The following is a 16,130-nucleotide window of genomic DNA, read 5'->3' as shown; positions in this document are numbered from 1 at the left end:
ACATCCAGGGTGAAGAGCACGTACAGTACATAGAAATACATCTGTGTGTGGCTCCAGTGACACACATGAGTTAACATACGAATTATGTGATATGAAATTTCAAAGCACAAAATGGGCTTTTTTGATAGTAGTTTTAGTATGTACTGAATTTTACAAATTAGTAAATTAGTGACTAAAGGTTCATGTTTTGCAAGTTACTCCAGGCCACCAGGTCTCCAGATGGCATTTTTGTATGTGGTTACCCTGGAGCCCTCCAGCATGCAAATTATGTGGCTGGTAGTTTACACCAAATAATCCTTACTGGTAATAGTTTATTGTGAATTGTGCCATTTGTGACTGGTAAAGGCTCATGTTTTGCAAGTTAATCTCCAGGCAATCCTCTTGTATGGATATATCATCTCTGAGTCTGTATAGTATGTCGTCTATATGACCCTGCAGCCCTGTGAATTATGAGGGTGGTAGGTTACACCAAACAGTTTTAGTCCTTAGTGGCAAAAGTTTGTTGTGCATTTTTCCGATTGTGACTGGTAAAGGATCATGTTTTGTAAATTAATCTGCAGGTAATCCCCTGGTAGAGCCGCATCTCTGTATGTGGTCTGGATGTGCGTGACCCCGCAGCCCTCCAGCTGTATGTTGCTGGTGTGTGCGGTAGAAGGAGGATTTAGCAGGGCGAGACCTCTTGTTGCCAGAGGCACACGCTTCCTGTTGCTGACAGACACAGCCACAGCTCCGAGTGTGTACGAGAGAGTTATGCTGCTGCAAAGCAAGACTCTGGCTTTTATCAGGACACACACACATGCACACACACACACACACACACACACACACACACACACACACACACACACACACACACACACACACACACACACACACACGCACGCACGCACGCACGCACGCACGCACACACACACACACACACACACATACACACACACACACACACACACGCGCACAGGCACAGGCACAGGCACACGCACGCACAGGCACACATGCGCACGCACGCACACACACAAGCTTACACATCTACTCATGCAGCGTCCTTCTCTACAGGAAGTATTCAATATCAAGCCAGAGGACCAAGCGACGTCTTGACAACCAATGTGCAATGTAGACCTGCTCTAAACAGATAAACTATCATTTATATATATAGCCTATATATTTTTAAAAAATCAAAAACAGTCGTGCAGTGAAAAGTGATGAGAGGAAGGAAATGAAAATTGATCTTTATCTGTGTTGAGGAGCTGAGATCCTGGAGCTTAAGAAGAAGAAGACGTAGAAGATTAATTCTCAACACAAGCAAGGTCTCTGTTTGTTTTTTATTCTAGGTGGAATTGAATGGACTTTTTTCAACAGTCATGCAGATCGAAAGTCCAGTCCGGCAGGACATGCAATTCTACTATGTGGTAAGTTGTGCTGTTTTTTTTCTCATTCTGTTTCATGGTCATGAAAGCACAAAACTGTAAAGTGTGCTGACTTGTCATCCCTGATTGAAAGTCAAAAACGCGTGTGGTCCACCGTCGGGTTTGGAACAAGTGCGCACATTACAGAGCGTAATGAACTGTCCCTCTACAGTACTGTTGCTTTGTAAACTGCTATTATCTTCTCGTGGCTTATAATTTACATGTGGCAGAATTCACAGCAGACACATCTTAGTCACTTTCTATTTGCTTATTATATTACACCTGTTAAAGCCCTCAATAAAACATGACCGCAATGTCTGAACTTTACACCATGACCATGGCCTTGATTACGTTTTGTACAACAGCTTTTATTACAGATATGATGGCCACTGCATTCTTTAAAGGAATTTAGAATGCCACTAGGGCACTGTCAATGACAGACGATGTGCTTGGATTTTTACACATCTGCTCTGCTTACAGCATAGTGACCTGTAAGCTGCAATTCTGCTTACTACAACACCCAGTGACTACATTGGTGATGAGTTAAAGTTGATTGCAGTGTCCAGAAACAGCACATTATAGATGTCTGCAGTGTAATGCCTCCAGTAAAAAAAAAAGACACGTGAAGGAACCTCCCTGGGGTTTGCAGGGTATGGGGGTGAGGACAAGACAAGTGTAAGCTTCTTGAGGTGAAGAGGTTAGTTCAGTAGTAAGGCTGCACCTCATCCTTGCTGGACTGCGGTGTGGGATTTTGGGGCTTAAGCAGGAAGCATTACTGTGCCATCAGCTTTAATGATGAGGTCTTAAGGATGTTATGCATTTTCCAGTATAACTTTGAACACCTATGACTTCCATGCTACACATCATTTTGCATTGCTTCAAGGTTAAATATACCATTTTGTTATCAAAATCTGCTCGATTTGTAAGAGGCATTCAGTTAGAGAATAAAAACATCATATGTAAATTTAGAGGAAAAGATGATAGTGATATTTATGATGTTAAAGATGTCTTCATTATGGAAGGTTTGAAATCTATTATGTATTTCTGCAGTGTAGCCAACAGTCGCGTGCACAGACATTTTGGGGGCAGGTGCTCAAGGGCAGACGAGGGGCATGTGGAACTTGAAATATTATCTCAGGGCATTATTATCACATGCTTTTCATCGTCAAGCACTTGTAGATGATAATTTCAACATGGACCACAACACGTCGTGAGAAAAAAACATTTTTGGTTTTTAAAAAAATAAAAAAACACATTTTGTACAGAAGGGCAAAGGGGAAGGTGGTTTAGCACCACGTCGCCCCTATCTGTTCATACTGTTAGGGAACAGCTACAGACTTAGGCACTTTTACAATCTCTTTACTCTGCTTATCACTCCGCATTAAGATTTATATCTCGAAGAAATCATTCCATGCACCATTGTATACTGTATGACCTTGTAGACTGGCCATCACTTCACTAAACGGCATAAGCACTGTTTCCAATTTGTATATAAGGCCATAGTTGGCCAGCTCCCTTTGTGTTTGCATAGCCTTTTATCTTTTAGTAATGAAGGGTGTGTAACCTACAGTAGGCTCAATTAGCTACATTCTTTTAAATGCCCCCATAATGAAGACAGAATTTGGTAAGAGCCTCGTGCAGGGAACGAGTTTCAAAAATCTCTCAAACTTGCTGTTTTTTGTCTGTAAATGACTTTAAAACATATGTTAACCACACATTCAAATCTGTTTGCATGTGTTTTTATTTTCTTGTTCTATGTATATTATTTTTATTCGTGTACTTTTATCCTTACACCTATTTTAATCCTTTCTGTTTTGACTGTGCCCTGTCCTTGATCATGTAATGTGTGCTGCTGCCTTGGCCAGGGCTCACTTGAAAAAGAGATTACTATCTCAATGTGATTTTGTTCCCTGGATGAATAAATGTAAAATAAAATAAAAAATAAAGTAAAATAGACTTCACATAGACAGAAGGGGACCTATTATGAGACAATTCTTTGCTTCAGTCTCGTCTGTTGAGTTATGGCTGTAAAACCACTAAGTTTGAAGCCATCAGTCTTGAGTTTGGCTTTGGCACCATGCAGGGACCTGTCTGGCGCCCATAAATCAGTAGTTAAATGAGGGAGAGCAAGGCAGATGGGGACACGCGCAACACGTGTCACACACAATAACGCAAAAATAAATAGTTCACATTTTCATGCACATGCTGCATGACCACAGGACTAAATGGCACAACAGAATGACTTCAGAAATGGACCTATCAAATCTGGCAATATTGTATATTGGAATGGTGGCGTACACATGTTATGTTAAAGCTGCATATCAGCAGACTAACTTCAATGCCTGCACTGTAAAAAAGTGGCGTAACTATGATTAAGTAAACTAAGAAAAAGTAAGGGTAAAGAGTTGCACATGCATGATCCAGTATACAGTATGAATATTCATTCATGGTATGTTCCAACCATAATGCTCAATACAGTACCTATATATTTCATTTGGTTATGAGAAGCCATACCTGTTGTGATAGTAGTAAACAATAGTGCCAGTGGTATAGTGTTAACTGAACTAGACACACAGTTCTGATGGATGGGTTATGTCAGCACGGAGTAAATCTGCTGACATAGTTCACCTCATGCCCCCAGCATATAACATGATGGGAGCATGTTGAAGGATTTATTTTTCTTACATAATTGGATTTTTTTATATTATAGCCCCACTCACACCCCCCCCCCCCCCCCAAAACCTCTGCATTGTCAACAGGATCTTGATGTTACATAATATTCTCTATCACACAAGCTCATGCAATCCTTTTTATTGTATGGACGTCCGAAGTTAACTTTCTAATTCCAGATAGGTTATCTTTTATATTGTTTGGCACATTTGGTGCAGACTTTGTTTAATCAAAATGCTTTTCTTGTTTTTTTTTTATATTAACCAGGGCAAAGTTGATATCACAAAGCTCAAAGAAGATTTTCTGCTATATTCTATTGACACTGTCATTGACCCTGGTATTTTTTTTTTTGTCAGATTATTTAATGACCTTCTGATATGGAAGGAATATTGTCTCCTCTCCTCTCCCATAATCAAATTTCTCCTCAATGAAACGTGGGCATAAGGCAGACATCGGAGTCTCAGATCTGAACATATATCTACAGCCCCATTGACACCTTTGTCATTTTTCTTGACAGATTTCCGATGGTACAGCGGTATAAAGTAAAAGTAGAAGTACTCTTACAAATGTAATTACAGTGGCATGATATAATTATTATTAACCTTGTAATATCACACTATGAGTATCATATGATGTGATTACATCTGTAAGAGTACTTCTACTTTATACAACGCTGATGGAATTGTCTCCCTTCTCATGGTCTACTCAGTACAGTAATTTCTGTAAAAATGGAAAGTGGCCACACTGCAGGCTTCTGCATCCCACGACTGGCTCCGAAAGCACTGAATCAGCTGCAGCTTTATCCAAAGGGTGGGAATGAACTGGCGGTTACAGTACAGTGTGCGCTGTGCGATATGGCTTCATTCCCAAGCATCTGGACCACAGGATAAAACCACTGGCCAGTAGACAGAGGAGGATCGAGCATAGAGAGAATAGAGCCGCGTCAGAGTCCAAACAGTGCCATCTATTCACTCCGATCCATCTGTTGAGATTTTAATAATAAGCTGATTTACCTGGTCGGTGACTGTGCTCATTAGGGTCAAATTGGGTTCAAATATGAGGGGATTGAAAATGTGGTTTGTGCTTAAAAATATGTTTTTACTTTCTCCACGCTAAATGTTGCAGTTTTAATTGCACTAGAAGAGGGTGACATTTGGTTCTATTGGTACTGAAGTCACGCTGCATTTTTTTTAACTGTGTGAAGCAGTGATCCATCATCATGCCAGATGCTTTTGTAATTTTGTGTGTGTGAGATAACAGCTGGGAGGATTAGCGTTTAGTGAGGAGTAGAGACGTCTTCGTCCTTCAACCAGTGATGTGAAAGGGTTGCATAACCTCTTGCCAGTGCAAAGAAAAACACATCACATTTGCTTACCAAAACAGAAGACCAGATTGACCCTAAGATAAAAGCATGAAATGAAATGTCCATACATGTTATCACTTCCTGCCATGTCAAGCATTTTGACACAATTTGTTGGTTGATGACGGACAACTTTTAAATATCAATTTGCTCTCGTATACAGTGTTTTACATTTCACACCACACAAACTTCCTTCACATCTTATTTCTGACAGTAATATGATTGCAATAGCATTCGATTATATCTGAGACAGATTGGAATTCATTGACTATGTGTACAAATACGGCATAATTTCTTAGTTTTCATTGTAAATAGCAACTTGGTTGAATGAGGTTACTATAAGTATGCATTTATGCTATTGACGCTACTTTGGAACGGTTTCATCATCACTGATGTTGAAAAGCCCGTTAGACAACATGCCACATGCGAACTTGAACTGAACGTTTGACACCAGTGGCACAAGATGTGGATGTGGAGGTTGTTGTTGGTGCATGGTGGCGATGGGTGGGGGGGAGTGGGGTCATAGAGGAAGGGCCGTAGTGATGATGGGTGGGGAATGTCCTGTTTGGAGTATCGTGGCATCCTCTATGGGTGTTTTTGGAAGTGGCATTTCCTGTCTATGCCAGCCCGCAGGGAACACGAAGGGGGGCTCGGGAGGTAATGATGGAGGCGAAAATGAGACGCAATTGACTTGACTTTCCACATCCTGTCACCTGGCAATCTTGATTCATAATAGCACAGCTCATCGTCTCATACTTTTTGTATCATCATGTAGCTTTATTTCGGATTCTTTTTTTGTTTCTGTTTTATCACCAAGGCCTACATTGCACAACCAAACAGTAAAGAACAATTCAACAGATTCTGTTCTGTGATTCAAATTAATTCAACGTATTAAGTTAACAGAAGGGCAAGTATTTAATTGGTTTGGTCTTTGTGTGATCAGATCACTGATTGCTAAATTAATGTTGACATGACATGCTTCATAGGTCAATGGTCATGCTTCATATCACAGATACTAAGACAGTCTCTTGTCCTGTACCTGCACATTTGATACAGCAGGGGGCAATACGTCAGTGGCAAATTTTATCATGTTTTTGTGCATGCATCTTTTCCTCTTGTTGGTTATATAATGTTGGAATGGATATGAAGCACTTTGTTTGCCTGGCAGTTAGAAGCTTTTATTATTATTATTATTATTATTAGGCTATTATTATTATCAGTAAAAGTATAGTAGTAGTAGTAGTAGTAGTAGTAGTAGTAGTAGTAGTAGTAGTAGTAGTAGTAGTAGTAGAAGTAGTGGTACTAGTAGCAATAGGCCTACTAGTGGCAGTAGCAGCAGTAGTAGTAGTATTAGTAGTAGTAGGCCTACTAGCAGCAGTGGTAGAAACAGCAGTAGTTAATAAACTATATAGTGTTTCCAGTGTTAAAAAACAGTCTCAGTTGGGACAATTGAGTAACGTGTAAATAACCACAATAAATCACCCCAACAAGGCAATGTTTCAGCTGCTTTTCCTATAGTTGCTCTCTTGATTACCCGTCTAAATCATCATGGGAGATGTATTATGTCGTCGTAATGCATGTGCACTACACATAGGAAGTGTGTCCTTTAGCGCTCTTGAAGGCGGCACACGTTAGATTCATCTCCATCCGGCCTCAGGAGTCTTTGATCGTACGTGGTGTCCGGGTCATGAGATCACATGCAGTCATGAAAGCTGCTCTCTCATGAGCAAAACAGGATGGATATGGCCTGGTCACCGGGTCAAAGGTCAGAAGAATGAAACCTCATGTGCTCTTTCTCGCTGTGTGTATGTGTGTGTGTGTGTGCCTGCGCGTGTGCATGTGTGTGCGCGTGTGTGTTCGTGTGTGCTCTCTATCTTCCACTCAGCGGGATGCTAAAACATTCTCTCCTTGGGGGATGTATTACTTCTATGTAGACACGCCAGACATTTTTTTGAGAGCCTATATTTTGTTTTCATCATCATGTGGGTTTAGTTGGACACCAGAACATGTTCTGCACATAACTTACCAACGTAAAAATATATACTGTAGGCCTACAAGGTGAGGTCAAGAAACCTTGACCTTCAATATGGCTCATTTTGTCATTTAGCCTAAAAAAGATGCTACAGACAGCTCAATCAGTTGTCCTCAATGATATCTTGGTTTATGACAAGGCAAGCTGTGGAATGATCACCGCGTGGGTTTTTTAAAACAGATCCTTAGAAAAGACAAGTTGGCATGTGCTTCATCACCATTTGTATTTCAATTCTGCCAGTATGACAGTGACGAGTTGAAATATCAATGGGAGGAAAGGTAGACAATGAATCATCTGTGGTCACCATTCAGTGTGGCAGCCATGACCTTAATGGCCAAGGAGATCAGAAGGAAGCAGAGGGTTGCAGCTCTGAATCCCATCCTTACTCAATCCTCATCCTTGCGCCTTCAGGGATGGTCTCACAAATGGCTTTTTGTCACGCTTTCCCCAATTCATATTCAAGACTGAGGGACTTGGCAATTTTAAAAACCTGCCCTTAAAGGTAGGCCTACACTGTGCAAGATTTGTAGTTGTTTATTTCCAGAATTCATGGTACCCATTCACTAATATCACCTTTTTCATGAATACTTCCCACCACCATCAAATTCTAAGTATTCATTATGACTGGGAAAATTGCACTTTTCATACATTGAAAGGGGGATCTTCTCCATGGTCCGCCATTTTGTATCTCCAGAAATAGACATTTTTAGCTGCAAAAATGACTGTACTTGAAAATATTGGTTTTTTACTTAGTAAACTTGCATGAAAAGATCAAATTTGGCAATAGCCAACCCAGTTTCAATGTGCAGCATAGTTGCAGTACTCTTTTGACCATTTCCTGCACAGTGTACCTTTAAACTAAAGGTCTAAACCTGCTTGTAAATTGTGTGCGCAAATGCCTGGGATGGCGGAAAGCGGGCGTGGCACCCAAACTTTGGAAGGTCTCTTCTCCAAAACAGTTAGAGGCAGGATGCTAAAAGTGTAATTGGAATTGTGTGTGTCCACCTGGTGCATACAGGTCGGTCAAGAGCCAGGCAAGTGCATAGGTATGAAGTGATGTAGAAGAGGAGACGCATTCCTGGCCAGGCAGGTTGGACAGTGTGTGCCAGGCCTGAACTCATATTCATGTCTTCACCTCCTTTATCAAACTACTCCCCTCATGGAAGATTACATTTCTGTGTGTGTGTGTGTGTGTGTGTATGTGTGTGCGCGTGCGTGCGTATGTGTGCGTGTGTGTGTGTGTGTGTGTGTGCGTGTGCGTGCGCGTGCGCGTGCGCGTGTGTGTGTGTGCATGTGCGTAAATGTGGAGAAAGCATAATATTCAAACGTAATAAAATGTCTGCAGAAAAAGATGCCTTACAGTATGTGCTTAGGAATTGATAACATGGTAGAACATGAAGTTGCTTACAATCTAACTCCTTTGGATAACAGAGTGCATAGCCCCTTACACCTTGGGCTGGTCCCGGGACAAAGTCCTCTGAAATCCCCCCAACCCAATACATACAATCTAATGTCAACCCAGGCCACACACACACACACACACACACACACACACACACACACACACACACACACACACACACACACACACACACACACACACACACACACACACACACACACACACACACACACACACACACACACACACACACACACACACACACACACACACACACACACACACACACACACACACACTCTTTCTCTCTCTCTCTCTCTCTATATCTCTCTCTCACACACACACACGCACAAACACACAGAGACACACTAACACACAGGCATTTGATGTATGTGTCTATCTGTTGCCTTGTGCTTTTATAAGACTAAGTTTTGCAGGACTAAAACACAAAATAGACTCATACCCGCAGATTTCTGTACTGAAAATTGTCTGCAGAGTTGTGCATGCAGTCTTAGTTTGACCTGACCAGCTCTGATGCCAAAATGTCCCATAGCCGCTGTTAGTCTCTCCGGTTAATCTGTTTATGGGCATTGCATGGCAAACCTCAAAGTAATCTTCTAAAGTTCTCAACGTTCATGACGAATTTCTTTGCTCCGATAAAAATCATCGGTCAAAGGGGGCCATCCAAAAGCTTAAAGCGCTTACGCATCACGTACAATCCACTTATGAAAGTCAAAATTCAATCTATTCTAAACATTGAGTGTGTGAAAACAATGGAAAATCAAAGACCGAAAAGGCTTTTCTAAAAATGCTGAACTTGTCTCTAAACCTCTCAGGTTAACAGACCTGAGCAGAAACCATAGGTCAAAAGGGTCACCCAAAAGGCAATTTGCCTGAGGCAATTATGCACAGAGCAATGCATTTATTAAAGTTAAAATTTGACCCAACAATGTATTCTAAAGTTTACAGTATGTAAAAGAAATGGAAACCAAAGACCTCAAATGATTTCCTAAAGTCTGCGCTGTCAGCACTGTGTGTTTATATTCTGTTAGGTGTTATGTGTTGTGCGTTATGTGACAGCTTTCATGAACGTCCAAGGTGAATTCCCTTCAGGACCAAGAAGTGAATCTTGAATCTTGAATCTTGAAAGTGCTTAATTTCTCTCTAAACATCTCAGGGAAGCATATACCTGAGCAGAAGTGAAGCTCTCCTCCACTACCACTACGTGTATTTCAGACTGCAGTTGCACATCCAACTGTGTGTTGCCAAGGCTGAGCTGTGCCGGTCTTCACTTCGCTCCCAGTGGCATTTGGAGAAACAGGAAGCCAGATCTGGAATTTTCCATCCATTTTCCGTATCTCTCTCCTCCTCTCTTACACAACACACAAGAGTCACATCTGAAACGAGTACACAATGTGCCCTACCAAGTCATATATAATGCCCCTCATCATGGTTATGAACTTATCCATTGAACTTCCACTTAAACTGCTTGCATAGTAAAAACAATGAATTGGACAAAAACACATTTCCCACTGTGAGTGGCATGTGAAGAATAACAATGCTGCACCCAGATAGGTATCAGTGCCCATTTGGAGCTTAATGCGGCCAGATGCCTGTGGAGCGGCTAGGAGGGGTGCAGCGCCTGTGTCTCTCTTTCTCTCTTTCTCCCCGATTCGTTTATGCTCTCTCTCTGCATCGGGCTGTCCCTTTTGTCTCAGTCTCAGTCTCTGTCTGCCTCTCTCTCTCTCTCTCTCTCTCTCTCTCTCTCTCTCTCTCTCTCTCTCTCTCTCTCCTCTCTCTCTCTCTCTCTCTCTCTCTCTCTCTCTCTCTCTCTCTCTCTCTCTCTCTCTCTCTCTCTCTCTGCCTGTGCTCAGTGCCTGTGCCTGTGCCTGTGACTGGTGTGTGTGTGTGTGTGTGTTTGTGTCTGTGCACACATGTATGCACTTAAATGTTATTGCCCTGGGAAGCATCAATTTCTCTCTCTGCCGGCCGTTGTGTATTGTGCTGCCACAGACTCCAGCCGTGAGGCACCAGAAGGTGCTCTGGATAAGGGAAGCTCCTCCAAGTCAGCCACTGTGTGTCTGCTTCCTCCCCTCCCTGCCCCCATCCCCCCCCCCATTCCTCCGCTCCTCCCTCGTTCTCTCAGTTCCTCCCTCCCTCACTCCATTCCCCTCCCCTTTAGCCTCTGTCTCGCCTCCATCTTTCTGCCTCCTCCTCCTCCTCCTCTTGCTCTCCTCCCATCCCCACCACTCTAGCGTGTGTACGCGGTACCAAGTTCTATCTTGGCAGTAGCGCTGCCTCGCTCTGAACCGAGTAAAGGGGGGCAGGCAGCCGATTAAGAGGGGCTGATCTCTGTCTTCAGTGGCTGCATGCGGTTGCATGCCACAAGCTTGGCCTGTCTGTCTCCTGGAGTTAGTTGGTTTGTGTCCTGGTGTTGTTGTGACTGATTGTGGTCATCAGTGAGCAGCTCCAGACGTCAGGTAGAGAGTCTATTTTTATACTTTGCCCTTTGTTGTGTCTACATAATTGATGTTTGCATTGGTGGCAAAATTGATTGTCAATAGTATTGAAAGTTGAGTGTGTCGGATATCCGAGGCATGTTACAACAACTTAACTTTTAGACTTTTAGACAACTTAACTTTTAGACAGCTTTATGGTACTTCAGAGAGAAATATTTGTATTTTGTCTGGAATGAGTTTCATAGCGTAAATTATTAATTGGTATTTTGACACATTTGTATACAATTAAGTTGAAACAAATAGCATACAGGTGACATCAATGGGTACCTCTGTGCTGGTTTACAGAGTGCATCTCTTACAGAGCAGCACAATGCCAGAGTTACATAAAGATTCTTGTTGTGTCTATAGCTCTTGGGCCCATCCAGTAAAACCACATGACACTTATTTCTTACAGTGTTTCTTTCCCACAAATGAACAACAAGCACGGGGAGAAAGAGCTATTGTACTACTGTGAATCCATTAGACTTTTAAAAGACAATTTTCTTTGGTCTCTATGTCTTATAGCACTGTACTGCTCTTGTGGATGTGACCTGCTTAATATGCCTCAGGATTGACTGTTGCATTGGAATAAATAGGATACATTACAGTTTACCGTATATCCATGATTTCAAGCATCTTGAGTTTATAACTTTGCACTTTGATCATTCTCTCTACTTCTTTATGGATGTGACGTTATTTCCTGTCATTATTTGCTTGTATAATTTTCATGTAGTGCATGGCTATCACATTTACAACTAGTTGTGAGGTATTCCTGAGAGTATTTCCAATCCCAAGCATGGCCATGCAAAAAAAACATTTAAAAGGCTTAAAGACATTCAAAATCTTATAAGGAGACATGTGTAACAAGATTTTTTTGATACCTACAATACAACAACTCATAGGTCTGGCATCATAGGTATGTATATGGTGACCAGTCTCCCTCTCTTTTGCTCCAGTCAAAGAACTTCTCGAGTTTGTTGTATCTTGTACACTCGAGCTTTAGCTGTGCAACAAACACATCATAAAACAAGTTGAGAATGAATGAAAAGCAGTTGGGTAAGCCACCCTTAATGAGTGGAGGATCTCAAAATGAAATTTGTTTTATGTTTATAACAGTATTCCAAACATTCAAGTGTCAATCACAAATCACAATATTTTACTGTGCAAAAGATGTCATCTGACCATATGGATTGCATCGCGTCGGAATTGAACTTTCTCCACAGTAATGGCTGTAATGTTCTGGGAGACATCTTGAATCAATGAGCAGCATATTGTGAAATTTCCACTGTATATATTATGGTCTGTTGATGAAAACAGCGGAAACGCAGATCATATACTCTGCCGCACATAGCCTACATGTTTCCCAAAATGCTCTGACGTCAAGGCGGGCCATAAACTATGGGAGTAACAGTACACTCAAAAGAAGAGGAGCAAAAGGTCAAGATAGTGCATCAATGATTGGCCAGCCTCAATTTCTCAATGAAATATACCAAATTGTGTTGTCTGACTTCATTGCATTGAATTCACACAGAAGAGAACTTTACACCGACTAAAAAACACAAATAAAAAACACCACAGAGCCTATATATTTGGCCATCCATTTTTGCATTTGTTGTCCAAAGTGATGCAGAATTACTCAACGATGAATAAGAATACAAGGGACAAATGTCTACTGTGTTACAGCTCATAATGGATGAGCTTACAACCTCGTGAACTGCAGGTAACCTTCCTGCCAATTAGGCTACAGCATTCCTAAAAAAACGTTTATGATTCATCATCCAGCCATTGCTGTATGCTTTCACTATAAATCCTTAACTCACTCTTTTTATGATACAAAATTACTACATTGTCATAAGCTACATTTACAGTTAATCTGGTAATTGATGGTTTATTACAAAGCATATGACTCTGCCTGCTGTGACAGAGTAGTTTAAGACTTAGGCTGAATCCCATTTCACCCCTGTAAGAACCCAAAACGTAATAACTGCCCATAACGTAATAACTGCCCATAACGTAATAACTGCCCATAACGTAATAATTTGGGCCCATTTGAAACGTAATAAAACCCATAATGTAATAACTTGCCCATAACGTAATAACACTTCCCTACCCATAACGTAATAATGTTCTGCCCATAATGTAATAAGTTATTACGTTATGGGCAGGTTATTACGTTATGGGCCTTACACTAAAAAAAACTTTGATAATGTAATAATGATGCCCATAACGTAATAACTGCCATGAACACAATACTTTGGGCCCATTTGAAACGTAGTGAAGCCAATAACATAATATTTCTCTACCAATAATGTACTGTAATAACTAGGGATGCACCGATACACATTTTTCACTTCCAATCCGATCCCAATATCTAAATTTGAATATCTGTCGATACCGATACTACTCTGATCCAATATCAAAGCCACATATATGCATGGGTTTCAACTTGAGGTAGGCCCAAGTATCCCATCCTGAAAACTAAAATGCAAGTGTCATGATTTCAAAATAAGGTTACACCTGGCTCAATGTCAGTACTGGGAAAATTCCAATATTTTGGGAAAAATCCAATCCGATAAGATCCGATCTTTGAATTATGTTGATATCTGAACCCGATACCGATACACTGGTGCCAATATCGCATCCCTGGTGATAACATAATGAGGTATTTGGCAGGTCATTACGTTATTTGGCTAACAATAATTTAAAAAAACTTTTATTAGCTGTTTTCCTTTTTTTTAAATCCATGGGACCCCCTCAAAGAAGAGATGGAACATCTCAAGGGGCTTTCCCTTAATAAAGAATTGAATTGAAAATAACTAAATATTTCCTCTCAAAGAGAGGGTTGACCAAATCTGTTGTCTACCTACATTATTAGCCTACATCATTGGCACCCAGGTAAGACTAGATTTATAGTTAATCAGTTCATTTTGTACCATAATTAGATTTTTTAAGATAGTATAGTAATCACATCAGCTAACCTGATTCAGTTTAGAAACAATATAAACATATATAGTATACATATACATATATATAATAAGCAATGTTACCATAATTGGTAGTTTGATATCATCATTAAACTACATTATCACAGCCCCTACGTAGATGTCTGTTCCACCAGGGCATAAGAACAACAATAGCTAATTCAATTTCAAATCTAATGAATTAAATTTAGTTAGTTAACAATGTAATATTATTAGCATGGTTAGCATACCTGTCAACCAACCTTGGCTGATGTTAACTTAAAACACTTGGCTAAACACTTGGCTACATATTTACCATTGTAACTAGCCTATGCAGTCACTTTCGATTTCCAATACCTGTTTTAATGGTTCACTATTACAGTGGATCTACCACATTAGGTCCAGTGTAATAACCAGTGTTACAATACTAAAAGCAACAGTCCACCCTTTTTTGATTTTCACATATTTGCAGTATTTCCAAGCAATATTCATGAATGTGCATACTGTATCGTTGTTGTCTATGTGTTTGCATTGCCTAGTTAAACGGTATAGCCAAATTAAGTGTAGCAATGCAAGTCTATGGGGGCGAACAAAACATCCTCAAATGTACTTATAAACTACTTTAAAATTAATTTAAAACCAGCAAACCAGCTATTTAACCCCGTGCCGCGGTCACTTGTGGCTTGATGCTATTGCCCCCATCCACTTCCAGTGATTATGCTAAGGTGTGCTAATAATTCTGATCCAATAAATGTAAGTACTGATAACTCTGAAAAGAAAATGATACGCACGTTCATGAATAATGCTCGGAAATACTGCAAATATGTGAAAATCAAAAATGGGTGGACTGTTCCTTTAATACCATGTAATACCAGTATAATACCACACAGTAAATTCTGCAGTGCTCATTTAACACTTAGAGAGTTCATTTGAGTCCATTTGGACTTAAATGAACTCTGTAAGTGTTGAATTAACACCACAACATTTACTGTGCATGTACCAATTTTGTACTTACATCATGTATTTTTGTGTAAGTGGTATTACATGGTATTAACAAGCATGGAAACGGGTCAGGGGTGAAAAAGGTGAGAAAGGTGCGGCGTGGCGCGGTGGCACGGAGTGGCGCGTGTGCTGCAGCGGTGCGCGCACATGTGTGGTGTGCAGTGGCGTTTTTGGGGGATTATGTTGTATAAGAGTCTTACTAGGGGGGTCTGGGGGCATGGTCTCCCATGGGAGAAAATTTGTTGAGAAAAATGTGATTATCCACAAGAAAACAGGCCACAATAGGCCGGGCGAAACTGAGAAAATAGAAAAGATTTTTTTGTTTTGGTTTTTTGCTTTCTTATTATTTACATTCTGGCATATTTACATGTTGTATCTTGATATAGCCTACAAATGTTCAATATCCATGGCCTCTATCTAATGAAATAAAACAATACATAGAACACAATAACTATCAAATATTCTGCTTGGCTGCTGCCACAAAAGCAGCAAATTGTGTTAGATCACGACAATGGTTCAATATACAATCAAGACCTCCCAGGGCTTCCCAGACTTAATCATGGCAAGCCCCCTTTACACTTTAGTAGCCAAGATCTCAGACTTTTTGTTTGTGCAGTAGGCCTGAATGGGTGAGGTTGCCAACCTCAAAATGTTCTGTTTGATGTGTAGGCTACTGAAACAAAAATAATATGCATAGTGACATTATCTAATGCAAAGTGAATGGGGAAACACATGCAGATAGCGCATGCATGTGACACTGGACGCATCAGAATTTAGATGGCCATATGTTAGGTTGTGGAAAC

At 40.7% G+C, this 16,130-nt stretch overlaps 1 protein-coding gene across 2 annotated transcripts in view; it reads left to right on the top strand.

The window, feature by feature from the left end:
• The first annotated feature begins 1,046 nt into the window (after positions 1–1,046).
• arhgap36 (Rho GTPase activating protein 36) overlaps positions 1,047–16,130 on the top strand; it is a 43,094-nt gene continuing 28,010 nt past the window's right edge. The window contains exon 1 of one of the 2 annotated variants that reach the window (XM_063187448.1): positions 1,047–1,406. In XM_063187448.1, coding sequence (XP_063043518.1) covers positions 1,359–1,406 — 48 coding nt within the window. In that variant the 5' untranslated portion in view covers positions 1,047–1,358. Of the gene's footprint in view, positions 1,407–11,019; positions 11,348–16,130 lie in introns of those variants that run through there. The other variant, XM_063187449.1, reaches the window with a different exon arrangement.

The sequence above is a fragment of the Engraulis encrasicolus genome, chromosome 21, assembly GCF_034702125.1.
Source record: "Engraulis encrasicolus isolate BLACKSEA-1 chromosome 21, IST_EnEncr_1.0, whole genome shotgun sequence".
In the NCBI taxonomy this organism is placed as follows: domain Eukaryota; kingdom Metazoa; phylum Chordata; class Actinopteri; order Clupeiformes; family Engraulidae; genus Engraulis; species Engraulis encrasicolus.
Note: the sequence above shows the minus strand (reverse complement) of the source record. Positions and strands in the feature narration are given on the sequence as shown.